This window comes from Diadema setosum, chromosome 9 (genome assembly GCF_964275005.1).
Source record: "Diadema setosum chromosome 9, eeDiaSeto1, whole genome shotgun sequence".
Classification (NCBI taxonomy): domain Eukaryota; kingdom Metazoa; phylum Echinodermata; class Echinoidea; order Diadematoida; family Diadematidae; genus Diadema; species Diadema setosum.
In genome coordinates this window covers 21,095,428-21,112,798 of record NC_092693.1, presented here as the reverse complement: position 1 = coordinate 21,112,798, position 17,371 = coordinate 21,095,428, and the positions used below count along the sequence as shown (strand labels likewise).

At 40.1% G+C, this 17,371-nt stretch overlaps 1 protein-coding gene across 1 annotated transcript; it reads left to right on the top strand.

Annotated features, from left to right (window-relative positions):
* Positions 1 to 75: 75 nt before the first annotated feature.
* Positions 76 to 15,938, top strand: LOC140233230 (F-box only protein 15-like). The gene is made up of 16 exons (XM_072313341.1): positions 76 to 134; positions 2,388 to 2,629; positions 3,070 to 3,282; positions 6,484 to 6,588; positions 7,135 to 7,284; positions 7,873 to 7,965; positions 8,665 to 8,874; positions 9,581 to 9,710; positions 10,007 to 10,089; positions 11,330 to 11,385; positions 12,184 to 12,282; positions 12,778 to 12,893; positions 13,394 to 13,455; positions 14,560 to 14,597; positions 14,936 to 15,015; positions 15,849 to 15,938. Exons 2-16 carry the CDS (start codon positions 2,511 to 2,513, stop codon positions 15,936 to 15,938), a joined length of 1,644 nt encoding a protein of 547 aa, XP_072169442.1. The 5' UTR covers positions 76 to 134; positions 2,388 to 2,510.
* Positions 15,939 to 17,371: the final 1,433 nt, after the last annotated feature.

Genomic DNA, 17,371 nt, shown 5'->3' with positions numbered 1-17,371 from the left:
CACCGCGCCGCCCCGCGCCCGCCGCGCACCCCGCCATCGCCAGCATCGTGTCAATCGTGATGATAGATGCAGTGGCCGTCTAAGCACAATGCTCGCCCGCCCGGCGCTGGATCACCTGTTTCTCTTCGTGATTGGTGAGCATACAATGTATTTGTATTTCCCTTATCTATTCACTGTAGTTTACATCGTGAGAAACGAGATAACTACCTAACGTTAAACAGAATTCTAATCTAGACCTGGAACATGAACAGTGACTAACATTAGTAACAAAGTGAAACAGCCGCATCCATTTGCACTCTGGTTAACTATAATTTAGTATAAATTAACACAGCCCATAACAATAGTCCACGATAACGCCCAGGCCCAGTCGCATATAACATAGCGACAGGCTTCGCTTGCACAGCGTCTCGTCGGCTACACTCTGGTATGATGTCGCATCTATTTTCATTTCTTCATGTAAATTTAACGCTAACAAACCCAACTTTATTTTAATGATTTTGTTATTGTTAAGAACTGATTTTTCAGCGGCCACATATGGCAGGTGGCTGCTTTAGACAGGTGGCCACTAAGGCAGGTTTGACTGAACTTCTATGCTGTAGGGTTGGACCTACTACTAATCGACCGCCTAATGTTTATTTGCTTGATAAGAATATTTAACACTGAAATTCACCTAAAAAACTTGACCTACGTGATTGAGAAAATCCAGCTCTATCAAATGCCGTTGTTCCCTTTTCGATTCGAAGTTTCAGTGCAAAAATATCGCCGACGAACTTGCGTGGCCTCGTTTCAGCTCCCCGCGGTAAATCGCGTTTTTAGGATCGACCGCTGATTTTGCATTGACAATGCACGCAAACCGAGTTGTATTGAACACCGTGTTGTACGAAGCTTTTTAGAAGCCTTTTAGAAACTTCCATAGACATTACATTGTGCTGTCATTACGATTCGGTGAAATTATTCATTCGAAATTTTGTCCTTGATTAAAACCATTAATGAACAGTGAATTATCGCGTTTTCCCACACCATCCTAATCTACATTCAAAGCCAATCCATTTTTATGTGCTTTGCGCGCAGAGAAGTGCGTACTAAGTGTTCAGTGCGCGAATTATACGCGGTCGGTTTCAATAAAGGTGGTCGATATGTAGTAGGGCTACTATAAGCTGTCATTTTATTTTTAGCGAGGGTTTAGTGTCGTGAGGTAATGTTGGTCACCAGTGTGTAGATTGTGTTACAATCTTTGGGTTCGGACTCAAATTAATGAGTTTCAGCACTCAGAATGTTGTTATTGCCTTGGTAATATTGCTAACTTTATTCTGACATCACTGATGTCATACCCAAACAAAAACCCCCAGGTCTGTGATTACTGTCCTGAATCACATGAGCGGACATCAGTCAGGCAGGAATACCACAGTCGTGAGAACAGCAACATTTTCTCATGCACTCACAAACAGCATCCAGCTCCTCCGAAAATTCAGGACAGCAATGAGCACATGGTAAAACTTTAACAAAGACATCTACACAGGGAGTCTCATCACTTCACTCAAAATTCGATATTGAGGTGCCATGCAATCTCCATTGGAATTACCCATACTTATTAATGTGCATCAGATACATTATAATAACCATCTTGCATTGTACAACTAATGATTTATTAATCATCAATTTACAGGTTTAACACCAGATATGTTAAATATCTGTTCTTCAAGTAAGGGACTACATTCATTTTGCACATGACTACTTCAAAGCTTGGGACTATTTTCAGTGATGGGGTAGCTTGGGTCTGGAAACAATAGAACAAAGAGTTTCCTCCAAGCACTGCCCAAGACTCGTTTTGTTTACCCATGGATTAGTGTCCCCTTCCCCTACCTTATCCATGGCCTGCAATGTAATTCATGTAGGATACAATAGAGTGCATGCCTCATAGTGAACTGGATATCAGATACTACGTACTACACTATACTGTAAATCACTATCTTAAATTCCCATCTCTTGTCATCTTTTGTGAATGTTGTGAATCACTGTTGAACTGCAAATTTACAGCAAAAATGTCGCCCATGCGCTGGTGTTATAGTGCACTTATGACAGCTTTATGTGAATTCGCCAAAACAACATCTTGCGAAAATGTCTGTGACCTCCTCATTAGCGAAATATCTTGTATGCGAAAATAATAGCTTATACAGCATTCTGCAATTGGTAATGCATGCTGATGCCATATCATGGCATGGTATGTTTAGCCTGGCCAGATGTCAACAGGACTGCATATAGTGAGGTAATGTTTTGTAAATTACTGAAGTTTGTACAGTATAATTACTGGAGTTTGTGCAGTATACGTTGTGTAGAATCTAGTTCAATTGAAAAGAAATTTCTGTCTTCTGATTTTATCTTTTAAGATGAATACTGAAGAATTTCCTGGAGGACATGACAGGTCTTACAAGATGCCAATTCTGCTGAATGGAGTCGACGTGGACTGAAATTGTGTGAATTCCAGCTGGACATCCTGACCTCATCAAGTCATGGCTGCCTTTGACAAACACGAGAAGCAGTTGTCTGATTATTTGGACAAGCACAGAAAGCAAAAGAAGCAGGGTCGAACTCCGCCAACAAAGAGTGCCACTAGCACAATAAGAGACAAGTAATTACTTAGTGATTCAGAATGTGTGCAATTCACTTTTGTACTTGCGTATCTATCTGTATTTTTTTTTTTAAATTTCTTTCACTAATCATGAGTTACAATAAATATTCCACTGTATAATCATGTCCTGTTATGTGCTCGGCAAATTTATATTGTATCATTGTACTTGATTTTAAATTTCTTTTTAACCTAGAAAACTTTAGTTGAAGATCAGTACCCTCATGATCAGTTTTATAGGTCGCAGTGGTCCCCAGGGGGTTTTAACAGTAACATCATTATCACAGCTATTTATGTTTCTTTTCTTTTTTTACTTTTTTTTCACCTTCCTATGAAATGTGTGTCATAAAAGTGCATGCCCAAAATTAATGAGCATTCCTTCATGTATTGATGTCTAAAATGATTTCTCTTGTTCTTTTTTTCTTTTTTGTATTTTTTGTCAGGGAGGGTATCAGCTTGCCCTCAATTGAGAAACTCGACATCAACAGTGCAGCATCACCACATGCATCACCCAAAGTTCCTTCAGCTAGCTTGTCTAGGACTCATCAAATCAGTGGTGGTGCTAAACCCAAACCCAAAACAAGTGTACCTGTGAGGGCAGTGGCCAGGTCAGCACAGCCTGTGAGGACGTTAAAAAGGAAGGCAACAATTCATGAGTGAGTATGGTATGAAGACATCATTGGAGTAAAATGGACGACAAGGAAAGACTTGTTTGGAGAGCTTTCAACCTTGTGTGAAGACAAACTCCATCATCATCACCATCATCATTACGACTACTACTACCATCACCACCGTCACTTCAACCATCAACTACCACCACCACAACCTACGATGTATCACCTCCACAACCACCATCACCTACCATCACTCGAAGCACTATCACCAACCACCATTAGAACCACCATCACCTACTACCACTAGAACCACCATCACCTACCTCTGCTCAAACCACCATTACCTAACACCACTAAAACACCATCCCCTTCCACTACTAAAACCACCATCACCTATCACTCCATAAAACCACCATCCACTACCACCACTAAAACCACCATCACCAACCACCTCTAGAACCACCATCACCTACCTCCACTCAAACCACCATTACCTAACGCCAAAACCACCATCCCCTTCCACCACTAAAACCACCGTCACCTATCACCACTAAACCACCATCCACTACCACCACTAAAACCACCATCACCAACTACCGCTAAAACCACCATCACAAACCACCACTAGAACCGCTGTCACCTACCACTACTAAAACCACCATTATCTACCACCACTCAAACCGCCATTTCCTAACACCACTAAAACCACCATCCCCTACCACCACTAAAACCACCATCACCAACCACCATTAGAACCACCATCACCTACCACCATTAGAACCACCATCACCTACCTCCACTCAAACCACCATTACCTAACGCCAAAACCACCATCCCCTTCCACCACTAAAACCACCGTCACCTATCACCACTAAACCACCATCCACTACCACCACTAAAACCACCATCACCAACTACCACTAAAACCACCATCACAAACCACCACTAGAACCGCTGTCACCTACCACTACTAAAACCACCATTATCTACCACCACTCAAACCGCCATTTCCTAACACCACTAAAACCACCATCCCCTACCACCACTAAAACCACCATCACCAACCACCACTAAAACCACCATCCTCTTCCACCACTAAAACCACCATCCTCTTCCACCACTAAAACCACCATCCACTACCAACACTAAAACCACCATCACCTACCACTTATAAAACTACCGTCACCTACCACCACAAGAACCGCCGTCACCTAACACCACTAAAACCACCATCCCCTGCCACCACTAAACCACCATCACCTATCACCAGTAATACCACCATCACCTACCACTAAAACCACGATCCCCTACCACCACTAAAACCACCATCACCTACCTCCACTCAAACCACCATTACCTAACACCACTAAAACCACCATCCTCTTCCACCACTAAAACCACCATCCTCTTCCACCACTAAAGCCACCATCCTCTTCCACCACTAAAACTACCATCCTCTTCCACCACTAAAACCACCATCCACTACCAACACTAAAACCACCATCACCTACCACTTATAAAACTACCGTCACCTACCACCACAAGAACCGCCGTCACCTAACACCACTAAAACCGCCATCCCCTACCACCACTAAACCACCATCACCTATCACCAGTAATACCACCATCACCTACCACTAAAACCACCATCCCCTACCACCACTAAAACCACCATCACCTAACACCACTAAAACCACCATTACCTACCACCAATAGAACCACCATCACCTACCACCACTAGAGCCACTGTCACCAACCACCACTAAAACCACCATCACCTAACACCACTAAAACCACCATTACCTACCACCAATAGCACCACCATCACCTACCACCACTAGAGCCACTGTCACCTACCACCACTAAAACCACCATCATCTACTACCATTCTACAACCCACAACTACCACCACCACTACAACCACCAACTATACCAGCACCACCTACCACCAAGACTACAACTACCATCACCCAGTATCAGGAAACAGAAAGAAGGATTTGTGTGCAGAGCTGGTCTTCATTTTCATATTTCCTACATTATGCTTATTGCTTGAAGAGAATCATACTGCATGTAATAAATGTTGATAAATTAGAATGCATCGTACAATGTTATATAATTTACAAGACAGTCAAGATGTTATAGATACTTCCATCCCTTTAGGTTCGCTCTTATGGTATGCTCACATTATCAATCAATTTTTCTATAATATGTTCATACAGTGTCACTGAGGCCCAGTTTTATCATAAGTGATGCAAGGCACGCTCATGATCACCATGAAATTAGTGCTTGAATACATTAAACAGAAACAGATTTGACGAATAATTGTCTTTAAGCGGTATATCCAATTTTGCAATCATATATGTTTCATTGACCAAAGTACATTTGTGACCCCCTACAACAAAAGGATCCGAAAGTCGGGAAGGACAATTTTCTGATAATGGCATGTCATTTTTCCCTTACTCTTCTACTTTAATTTCATATATAGCACAACTCATGAAAGTACTCGCTTGCGGAGGAATCGATTATTTTATTAGCGCATGTCAAGTAGTTGAGGAAATCAGAGTTTCGAGAAAAACGCCTTCAAAGTTTTCCTTCCGACCCTATCATGATCAAGGGGAGGCGAGACAGTTTTCACCGCTTGACGATAGAGAAGGCATGCTGCTAGCGACCTCCGCAATGTTTATTCAAGCTTAGCGCCAGCGGTCTACGCACGACCAATCAGTAATCCGGATGCCACGCATCCCGATTACTGATTAGCGTACCAATAAGACCACTCTCTCGTTGCTAGGGGCGGAGTCTAGCTGCGGCGCTAAATCCAAATCTTCGGACACACACACGTTTCTGTTACGTTGAAAGTCGGAAAATCATGGCCCAGAAAAACACTGATTTCTTGCTTTACCTTTGATCATTTATTTTCGAAATTTTGGCAGATGATAGACAAAACATTAGACTACAAAATTATGCCGAAAACAGAAATCTGATTTTTTTGGACCAATTTTGATGATGTGACTTCAAACTCGATTTTCTCGGCTCAGCCGTTAGCGACTTTAGGATCCTTTTGTTGCAGCGGGTCACATTTGTACTATCTTTTTCTGCAATTGAAACATTTCTCATTGAAACAATTTTCTGCAAGAGTGACCCTTGTCACACCCCCCCCCCCCCCCAGTCGAGGATGCAAACTTTTATAGGAAGAAAAAGTAAAAGCAGCAAACAGTATCCTAGATATTGCTTTTCTTCCAACAGCCTTCCAACAGAACTGCTCCTGCACGTCTTCTCATTCCTTCCTCCGGTGGACTTGCTGACGTGCGTGTGTGTCAATCGACAGTGGATGGAGCTGGCAAGTGACAAGTAAGAAGTTACTTTTGCAGCCCTGATGATAGTAATGAAACCTCAACTTGCATAATGTTTGATGCAGTACTCCTCTCCAAGTTCTCCTTTCTCCTAGTAGTAGTATTATTCTCTTTTATTTTGCATTTGAGTAGCGTGATGAATAATTACATGCAATACATGCATTTATTGTAGGCAGGCCCCATTATTCTTGTCAGATCAAACTATACAGCAGAGTCCCTGAGTTTTATCAAGGCATATTACCACTGTGTATATTTGAATTTGTTATTTTGACTAGTTCTCACTCAGTATAGTCTGTATAGTTTGTGTATGCTACTTTACAGGTGTACTGAAGTTGTAATATTATACCATACCCAGTTGTCACTGTACAAACCTCACCATACAAACCCACACATTCAAATGACACATCAACTCTTGCTCATTTCCAACAATTTCTGACAGCTCCTATCCTCCACTTTAGTGAAAGTGAATCAGGAGTTAGTGGCATCTGACCCAAGTTGATCTGTCATCACTGTCTTTTTCCCGTCTGCCGTACTCTGTGCACAGCATACTATGGCAGCCTCTGTACGAACGCTATGCAACCCAGCCTACGGGCAAATCATCTGCTTCACCCTCAAAGTCAGGCTCTGTGGCCCGCCCCCACCCAGTCTACGCCCTGCATGCTGACATCAGGTGGAAGAAGGCTTGCATCAAAGAGTAAGAGTGCACTCATAAATTTATTTTTCGTGAGGAGCTAGTTAGTCTGAGTGAATGTGATAATGTCAGAAAGAGAAAAATTGTCTCTTGTTTGAAGTTGCGACGAAAACAACTTTTCTCCTATACTCTGATCAAGGTGATATGTGGATATCACACCCTTGTACGCTGTACATTACTTTCAGTTGTTTTTAATGACAAAATTAAGTATGCCTTGTGAGCCTATTGCAAGGTATTTCTTTGTATATTTTCCAGATTAAATTGGCCGTCCTCCGTGCTTCCCAAACCTTTGCGATGTAAAAACAGATGCACTCGCAGCTTTGCTGGGCTAAAATTCTGATCGCATTGAGACAGGTTGCTCAGCTTGTTTGGATCCCTAAACCAGCTATCAATTCTTCCTTTTCAAAAAAGCAATTGATCTGGAAAAATAAAATATAAGAGGAAGATGGCACCTCAAACACCACATAGTGTCATATGGGGAAATTACAATACTGTTAGAACCAACATGAACAACTGATCATCCTAAGCCAGGTGTCTTCATATGAGTGTGTACATGTTGCTGTCGTCACCTGTTATGTCATTGAATTTTAGGTGCATTGCTAAGAGGGATTCCCGCATTGCGAGGCTGATGAAGAAAAAAGATCCCTATTCGCTTCTCCCTGCTAACATCGGCAAGGTCCTTGAGCAGTAAGTATTTAAAATATATAAAACATTTTCCCTATTTATACTATACATTGACCTACAGAATGATGAAATTCAAGGCCCTTCAAACTTTATCTTTGCATTGATCCCCAGTTCAGGATGATTTACCTCAACATTTATTGTTTGTTTGCATTCCATATCTGTGTCAGGTGACGCTTGGCTAATTAATTTTGGCCATGAAATACACTTGAGCTGTACTAGTTAAAACCAGCCCTGTCCCTTTTGTACATTTAGCTTTATGAAAAATACATTTTGAAGATATGAGCTGCATAGGCATTTCATGACTGATTGATGCTGTCAGCATTGATCGTTTGAGCTTTCTGAAGTAGTCCTGTTCAATAAGGTCTTTCTTGAAATGATTGCCTATGTCTACACACAAATGTTGTTACATTGTAGGAACCAAGCATCCTCTACTTTTAGAAATGAGGAACTTTTAGGAACAGGTCAGTCACTAGATTTGCAAGAAAAATCACTGTAATATACAACTGGAAGTATAATTGGAATTTGTAACCTAAAGGAGGCTTTATGAACTGGAACCCAATTGTAGAGTTTTATACAGTAGTGTCCTGAATGATAAGCGCTTTCTTATTTCTTTATATTTAAGACAAAAAGGGAAATATAATATGACAGTACATTTTGTAAGCTCTGTGAGTGATGTTTTCCCCTTTTCACATCTTATAGGAAGATTGGAGTGAAGTGGGAGCTTGTGCTGGTAGATACCTCCAAGGCGGAGTCCAGCTTCACCCATTCAGACGCTGTCTACTTCCCGACCTCCTCCACGGTCAGGTGGTACAGTCTCAACCCTCCACCAATCAGCTCACTGCAGAGTCTGGCCGTCTACGCCCAGGCACCAGTGTTCTACGAAAGGGATGGGTCGGCAGCTGTCAGCAGGTATGAATGGGATCAAAGTAGACTGACAAAGGTTTATTTATTTATTTATTTATTTTTTTAGGTGTTGTGATGTCATTATCCCACTGCCATACAAAATGATTTAAGATGATATGATGCTGGCTGTAAACCACGTTTACCTCAGACGTGCCCAATCTATAACTTAACTATATCATCTTGACTATAACTTCAAGGGACTGTGCAGTGCAAATACATGTTGACTTGTTTTGATTCAGAACACCCTGATTATCACTTATGTAGTTAAAATAATATCAAAAGATGTTCCTTGTATTTTATAATATTTTTTCCACTATTTTTCTTCAGATTACATGGATACAACCCCCCCCCCCTCCAAAACAGAAAAAGAAAAAAAGAAGAAACCTTCCAAACCACGATTCCGTCTATGACATCATCTGCCAATTACTGGTAAAGTAATAATCTTATAACATTGGAATGCACTTTCCCCTAGACTGAGCATGACTTGCATGCTTCCCTGCAATGTCTTTTGCTAATCATATGATTTAGTAATGGTCTTTTGCCTGTAAAGCCAAGAAATAGAAGACTTCCATGCAGTGATGTTTGGCCTCTTTGGACCAGTATCTTAAATGCGAATGATAATAGAAATGAAAGTAATACAAAAATGCAAATGATATGGAGTGGATTTCTCTGTCTTTGTGCATTAATCTCAATTTGTGTTTCATTGGAGCAGTCCAAGTCAGAGGTCCCTGTTGTTGGAACACCGCATTAAGCCCAGTGACATCACTGGTGAGCCAGTAGTCAGGAGCCAGGTCATCAATGTCTACACTCCGATGAAGGGCATCGTCATAGCAACATGGAAGGTATGGTAAAAGGAAAAGATGGAACATGGGGTGTTGGGGGGGGGGGGGATGGGAACCCTGACATAATGAGTGGAATAATGTTATGTATGTAATTGGTGTAGATGATGTCATCTTTGTGTGTAATGAACCGCTTGCTATTATGAAAAATCATCCAAAACTTTCAAATTCCACAACATTATTATGTCAAATCCACTTTTTAGTAAAATATCTACCAGTTTGATTTTATTCAAAGGGCACTGCGAGCATGATAAATATAATATATGTGATAAATGTATCTGCCATTTCTTTGACAACAGGATGATGGAGAGCTTGCATTTGTGTCCGTGTGTCTCCATCACCATGGCATCATACAGCGGGCAACGCTTGGAACATCTCAGAGGTATGTCCTCCATGGCCGAGTCCCCAAGGTCAAATGCATTCTTAGATATTAAAGTCACTGCTTGGATGGAGCAAAGATCTAAATCAGACAAGGGGCCTGTTTCATAAAGACTGAGCGTAAGTTGCAATCCATCGCCAATTGCGTTTCATGAACAACTTTGCGATTGATTGCAAGTAACGTTCAATCAACTGAAAGTTAAGCTTGATTTTTTTTTGTGTGTGTGTGTGAAATCAAGCGTAAGTGTCTTTATGAAACGGGACGTATGCTTGATATTGAACTTATGCTCAATGATCAATCGCAACTCTGTATGAAGCAGGCCCCAGGAATATTTCATTGCCTGGATGGATTTGTGCATTTCATGTGCTGTGGTGGGAGGTGAAGTGACTCTGTCAGTAGTGTGTCTGTCTTGCGATCAAATAGCCCTGGTTGGAGTCCCATTTAGTCTACCTGAGCATGGTTGTGTGTTATCATGTCATCTCCTCTAGTCAGAGGTAAAACACTCTGACCCTAGATATTACGTTTAAATGGAGGTCGCATGTATGAGAGAGTTATAACCCATGCACAATAAACGATCCTGCTTCATTCCTCGCAAAGAGCAGTGTTGCAAACACAGTGAAGTGGTCCTCCCAAAACACACTCAGGGGAAAAACGGGCAGGAAGTGCTAACCACCCATGGTGTGCCCAAGGTGACTAGCAGCACACAGTATCTACCAGTTAGATTGTGCCATAGGAGAAGGAAGGAAGGTGATGTGATTCTGTTGCAAAGATGAAGATGTGCAAATATTTTATTGATTTTATTCTGCATGCATGAATTTATACTCTACATAATACTGCAGATTGGTCAGGATGTGACAAAAGTGAAAGCATGCAAACTTCATTTCCAGCTTCTGATCAAGGAGTGAGAATTCATTCTGCACAAATTTCTTGTGAAAAAAATTTTGCCTTCCAGTTCTTTGCAAGCTGTCTTGTGCTCCATGACATTTGCAATCTGTCAAGATGACATGTTTCACAGGTGTAGAAAATGGCCTGTTTCATTAGTACAAATCCAATTCCAGGTTAGAGGGGATGAACGGAATGATGATGCACAATTTATATCCTCCATTTCCGTCGACTTCTTGAGACACCTTCGACCTGTACTACCCTTGAGAGGAATGTGATGCTCATAGACCATCTCATTGCAACAGCAATTGAAATGTCAGTGTCTGTTTCAACTTTCGACTTCTTTTCTCATTCTACACAGAATGCACATTCCAGTTCCTGTCAAACCCAGGCCAGATGACATCGACTCGCAATATGGTAAAAAAAACCCCACATATACATATCCTGTAATTGCTCCTGTTTTTGTGGATTACACTGTAAGAAGCTGTGGATTGATGGGACATTGTGTTTGTAATGCCCAGACTTATATTGTCACACCTTGGTGTGACCTCCTTACTTCAGGCAGCATACTAGATTTCCATGAAGTGACGATTAACATCCACAGACAAAAATCCAAAGATTTTGTAAAGTTTGCAACCAAACAGCCCCCAGCATCGAACAAATCTTCCTACAAACGAACCACCTACGTGCCAACATATTTGTGATGTCACCAAGGTAATGACAGAAATGACACAAAAAGTTCTGGAGAAATAGTCTGTCAACATTCTCTTTTCGGGAATATGTCGGCCCTGAAGCCTTTTGATATTGCCAAGCGCTCTCTGGAAAGGGATTTACTTTGAAATCCACATAGTGCTGAAGAATGCAGCTCAAAACATCTTTTAAAGTAGTATAACAATGTTGACATGTACTTCTGATCAGAACATGTGCAGATATAATTTGTGCCTTGTAAAAGATGTTGATGGTACGTAAATACTATGAATGAACTTGAAATTGGTGGACTCGCTTGTCTAATGCATACACTTATTTTGTTACTGCATAGCATGTATCCACACATTCCAGGTCACTGAAAATATGGAAGTCTCTTTTGTTTGATATACAGTAAACAACAGTTCATTGTTTGTTATGCAGTTTCAAATAGAATGCCATTCCATTATGGGAATCTGTTGATATTTCCCAACCGTGTGAGATAATTTTGGCACTCACTTCTTGCCACAGGTTTGCATGACTACCAGTGCATCATGGAGCTACGCCATCAGAGGAACACTCTGTGGAGTCAACGATTTGACAGGCTGCATGTGAACAAGAACAGCAGAGGTATGTAGCTCTTCCTGCCCGATGAAAGCATTGGTTCACACCATATCAGCTTTCACCCATAAACGGAATCGTAATTTGTTTTGTATTTTAGTTTTATATTGTTTTTTTTTTTTGACAGTGATTGAAGTAAAGAGAGCGGGGCATCCACATTGATAGTGGATTTTTGTTTGCTCTTGTTTGTTTGTTGTTTCTTTTTTAATCTCGGAAGATGTTATCTGACGGTCAATATCAGCAAAGTAAAGTGAATTAAAGTATATGGGGATTTACAATCATTGCACTTTGTAACTCAATAAAAGTTTAGCATGAGACATAAATAATCAAGAACACTTGATATTTATTGTCAGTGGTTGTGTGTGAAGAAATGGGAAAAAAAGACTTTGGTGTCTATTGATACTTAACTGTATATTGTATGTGTTCATTTGCATATGTGGCAATTCATTTTGAGTGAGGAGAGTTCCAGAATGTTACCCCTTCTTCAATTTCTTTGCACCATAGTGGATGGTCATATCAGACTGACACCAGTCAGGGGAGATGTGGTAACAGACCACTCTTACTCCTCCAAGAGGATTCAGTTTCCATGGAAAACAGATGTCTTCAAGGGAATTGTCCAGGTACGGAAGAGAACTTTTCTTTTTCATTTCTTTTTTGCTTTGCTTTCTTGGAGCAGTCTGCAAATTGTTCAGTTGGTATTGTTTGCACTTGCTCCTGTCTAAAGTGATAATTCTTGAAATTTATATGGTTTGACAGTCAGAGAGTACACAGTCATGATTTAATATGCAACATTATCATCCAAAATGTATTCAGCAATCCAAATTTAAAATTTCATTGGGATAGAACATAAACCTTTCATGATTGTTGTGGCTTTAGGTGACTTTTCCTTTAATACTGGACATAGTGCACATATGAAATGCACATGCTTGCTGTATCTGTTGTGATTGAGGTCTTAACATTGTTATCCCCAATAGAATGAAAGATACTTTAAAGAGTCAAAGAAATTGCTAGGATGCTCATCAATTGCAGTAATTGAGACCAGAATGATGATTGATGATGTACTAGGAATTGGTGCAGTAACTCTTGCTAATTCAGCTCCATGTTGATGTTTTCCTTGTAGGACTTTGCAGTATTGGACTGCACACTGTATGATGAATTTCAGCAACCAATCTGGTGTGTAAGGTGAGCGTGAAACATTTTTCCCTTGTACAGCTAACTCCCATTATGACGAAGTCCCAAGGACCAGCATCTTTCTTTTGTTATTATTGAATCTTCATTATAAAGCTGAACAATAAAGTAACTTTATGAAGATATATCAATTTTATTATTTGAACCTGAATTTTTACTTTATTGTAACAAGATTTTGATAGTAACTGTCATTATGATAGAGTGCACTGTATTTGATATCCCAATTATTTCATGATTGTGTGAATTCACCCACCATAAAATTTACGTCATCTCATGTTTGATAAACTCACGTTGCACAGTGCTGTCAGGCCGTAGTAATCTGATTGGTTCTCAACTGATCACATGACAATGTCCTTTTCTGCAATATCTGCTCTGAGGGTGATAATGATGTATAGATGATATTGACAAGGTTAGGAATGTTTTACAATCAATGACGGGTAATCCCTATTCATCTGAACAAATTTGGTGACATGAAACATGTCGTCTTCCAATTTTGTTGACATAGAAATTATCACAGATGTGTAGCAAAGCTTTCTGGGATATGTTGTCAAAGGTTAGAAGGTGAAAGAACTTTGGAATGACGTCGTTTATATGTTATTTCATTCACTACGGGATATTCCGTACATGGCTCCTGCGGCGTTCAAACGAACTGGATAAAAGTACTAGGTGTATCTCTTTTCAGTTGCAGTTTATGGGGGAAAGGGCACCACTAGAAAATCACTCACAAGTGTACGATATTGAACACTGTATGTTCCTAATGCTTTCCGTGCCAATGGTTCATGTTGAGTTTCGATCAGTTTATCTTTCAGTTTGTGAATCTTATTAAAAGTAAAAATGAAGTAAAATTTACTCTTTCTCATCTGCATGATTTCTTTGGTTTTGTTCAGTATGATTGAAATGTCTCTTATATGCCTCACGGGTAAAATTAACATATTTCCAAGGAAGGACTCCATGTTAAAAAAACAAAATAAAAAGAAAGAACCGTATTTACCATTATCGGATATAAGGAAAACCATCTTCCAATATATCTGCCTATCAGATTTTGAAAAGACAAATTCATTGCATTCATTTCATTTATTTGACGTTGCCTACTTGCAGCTGCCCAGTGGTCATTGAAGAAGACTTTGAACCAGTTGGTATGTACCTAATATCTAACCTTCATCTACAACGCTATAAAGCCGAAAAGATTCAACTTGTCTGTTGTACCAACTGCTCCATGCCATTATATTGCAAACATTACTGAGATGTATACACTTTACCATCATTGTAGGGAAATATACCATGTGAAAAAAAAAAAATGTACCCAGTAATATGAGCTGGAATTGATGAAGTAATGAGTATGCAAGTCAGTAGAAGTTGAAGGAATGCGATCTCTTGTTACAATTAGCACCAAATGAAAGGAAGCGTGCCATAATTATTCAAAATTTTGTCATCCAGCCGTAATTTCTGATATCTCTGCCTGTGATACATGCAGTGACCATGGAGTATGAAGGAGACCCTATGGTGATCAACTACTCGGACACAAAGGGAAACATTGAGATCAAGATGTTTTGGGTAAGCCTCTCCTCTGCTGTTTTCTTTATTTCTGTTGATTATGTGACTTTAGGAAAGGTAGAAGCCCTCTTTTATGCTTCTTACTCTTTTGCTCTTATTCTGTTCATAATTGAGTACAGCACCAAAAGCATATTGTGCTGGTGCCTCATTCCAGAGTTTGGCGTAAATGACTCCATTAATAATGATATAAGTAACAATTATATAACGCTTAATACTGACGTTTCTAATGTTTACCACCAACAGCAAGTTTAGTGATTCAATTTGGCTTAAAATTTGTACCAAATCTTCTCCAGTGCTGTTCTTTGGCATCAAAGTTCTCTCTTGAGCATCAGCTTGAGCTGTCCATATAGGTTGCAAGGAGATGTGAGCATGCTTTTGATCACTGGTGACATTACTCTTGAATGCAGTCTGCTGTTACCTGGACATATTAGAGAAAGATTTGTCAAAGTAAATGTCATGGTAAAACCATTTATTGAGTACTACTCCTTTACCGAGCAAATTGTTGATTTAAGCTATGGTGAGTCTATTCCTTCTGATGGCTGCAAGTAAAGGCTACCATCAAAGTATGGAGGGGAAAACATTCATGGTCCTAAGAGGTGTTCCTAAGGAAAGATGAAGCTTCACAAATTTACAGCAAAGTATGACAAAGTTACAGCTCTATAATGCACTTCTTGGCAGTCTGTTCTGCCCTTATGGGAAACTTCCTTTGCAAGAGGAGAGATATTTCAAAGCAACAGATCATTCATTTAGTTTGATGTGCGAGGAAGGAAAAGGAAAGGAGAGATGCAAAAGTGACTATTGATATGTTTTAACTCTTTTCCTACTATTTTCAGGTCCCTGAACGTGAGCAACATGTGATAGTGTCTGTCAACATAGACCTGGCTGTGAAGACAGTCAACGACTGGTTTGGAACTCACTACTAGCACTCTAAGGCCTGTGGTTGCTGATGCTAGGCAAGACAAAAGTGAATTTCATGTTAAACAAACTGTATGAAATGCAATATTGTGGTTTAGATCAACATCATCATGTGTTCAAATCAACTAAAGGCCAATGGTTCGTTGAATGATTCCATTGTTCTGCAATCTTTGTTATATCTTCTTCTTCTTTTTTTTTTTTGTCATAAAGTCCAGTAGTTTGTGGTTTGTGCGCATTTTGAATCAGCAGCAAGAGAGATGATAATCAAGCTCCTTGATTGCCCCCCCCAAAAAGAACAAATGCCCCCACACCCACACCCACACACACCCACACACACACACACACACAAACACAACAGACCATCACCAGGGTTTTTTTTTTCTGTTGTAGAGTCATTTGGCAGTTGCTCACATAGTCAATATGAAACTCTTTGCTATTTATTGGGCTGCCAAGGACTTGTACTCACCCACCTTCAAACTGACCATCTTCATTGCCTTCAAACTGTCAACAAAAAAGAGATTGGGGATTTAACTTGCCACACTCTTGACAAGCCAATTAAATAGAATTTACATTCAAGTAAATCTTCATGTAATAACTTCATGCTATCAAAATTCTGTATAGACCTAATAATGACATGTGAAATATTTAATAAGTTTGTACGTTCTAACTTAAATTTGCTATTAAAATCAGATGGGGAAAGTTGGTGAGATTCTGCTGTGGCAGGGGTGATGCCAGGGCAGAAAAATTGATGTCCCAGCTCTAGCAGTCAATGGATTTGACCCCTTGATGGGCAGCATGGAGGTGGGCCAAGACCTTCTCCCTGAACTTTGGTGGGGTAATGTCACAATCCTTTGAGATGATGACCCCATCTACTGTGGAAAGCTCAAAGCGTGTCAAAAGTGTGTCTGTGTGTGTGAATTACGATAGGTATTTACCTGACATGTGTGCCTGGTTAGAATAGTATTATAGAGTTTGATGTTCAGTCCAAGGGACTCTATTGATGATTAGCGTCCCTGTATAAAAGAGTCGTGACAACTCATAATATGCCATTTTGTTTCCATTCACTGTGCCACGCACTAGCTGTGTGTGTATTAGCATTGCGTGCGCTATGTGTTTTATACAGGTTTTGTATTTCACTGCATCCTAGGATTTTCACACATCCGATGTTTGGTCAAGATGAAAATCGGATGATTGCTTATTAATTGCAATCATGATTATTCATTTGTAAAAAGAGCTAGATGAGAGGGAATAAGGGAGAAACTAGCCAGGCGGGAGAAGAAAAGAACCCTTTTCAAGTATGATGGCAATTCGAACACAAATATTCACACATGATAATTTTGCTTCTGCACATGATTCATTGCAATCTCTTTGTGTGTTTTTTCAGCTCCTCTCTTTTCATCTCGTCTCTCTTCATCTCTCTCTTCTTATCTCCTCTTTCTCA

What these genes read in the sequence shown, in the direction of transcription:
- LOC140233230 (XM_072313341.1), top strand. Translation starts at nt 2,511, where the DNA reads ATGGCTGCCTTTGACAAACACGAGAAGCAGTTGTCTGATTATTTGGAC. An exon ending in AGGAAGGCAACAATTCATGA is followed by an intron (nt 3,283 to 6,483) that starts GTGAGTATGGTA and finishes TTCTTCCAACAG; the next exon opens with CCTTCCAACAGAACTGCTCC. An exon ending in AAGAAGGCTTGCATCAAAGA is followed by an intron (nt 7,285 to 7,872) that starts GTAAGAGTGCAC and finishes ATTGAATTTTAG; the next exon opens with GTGCATTGCTAAGAGGGATT.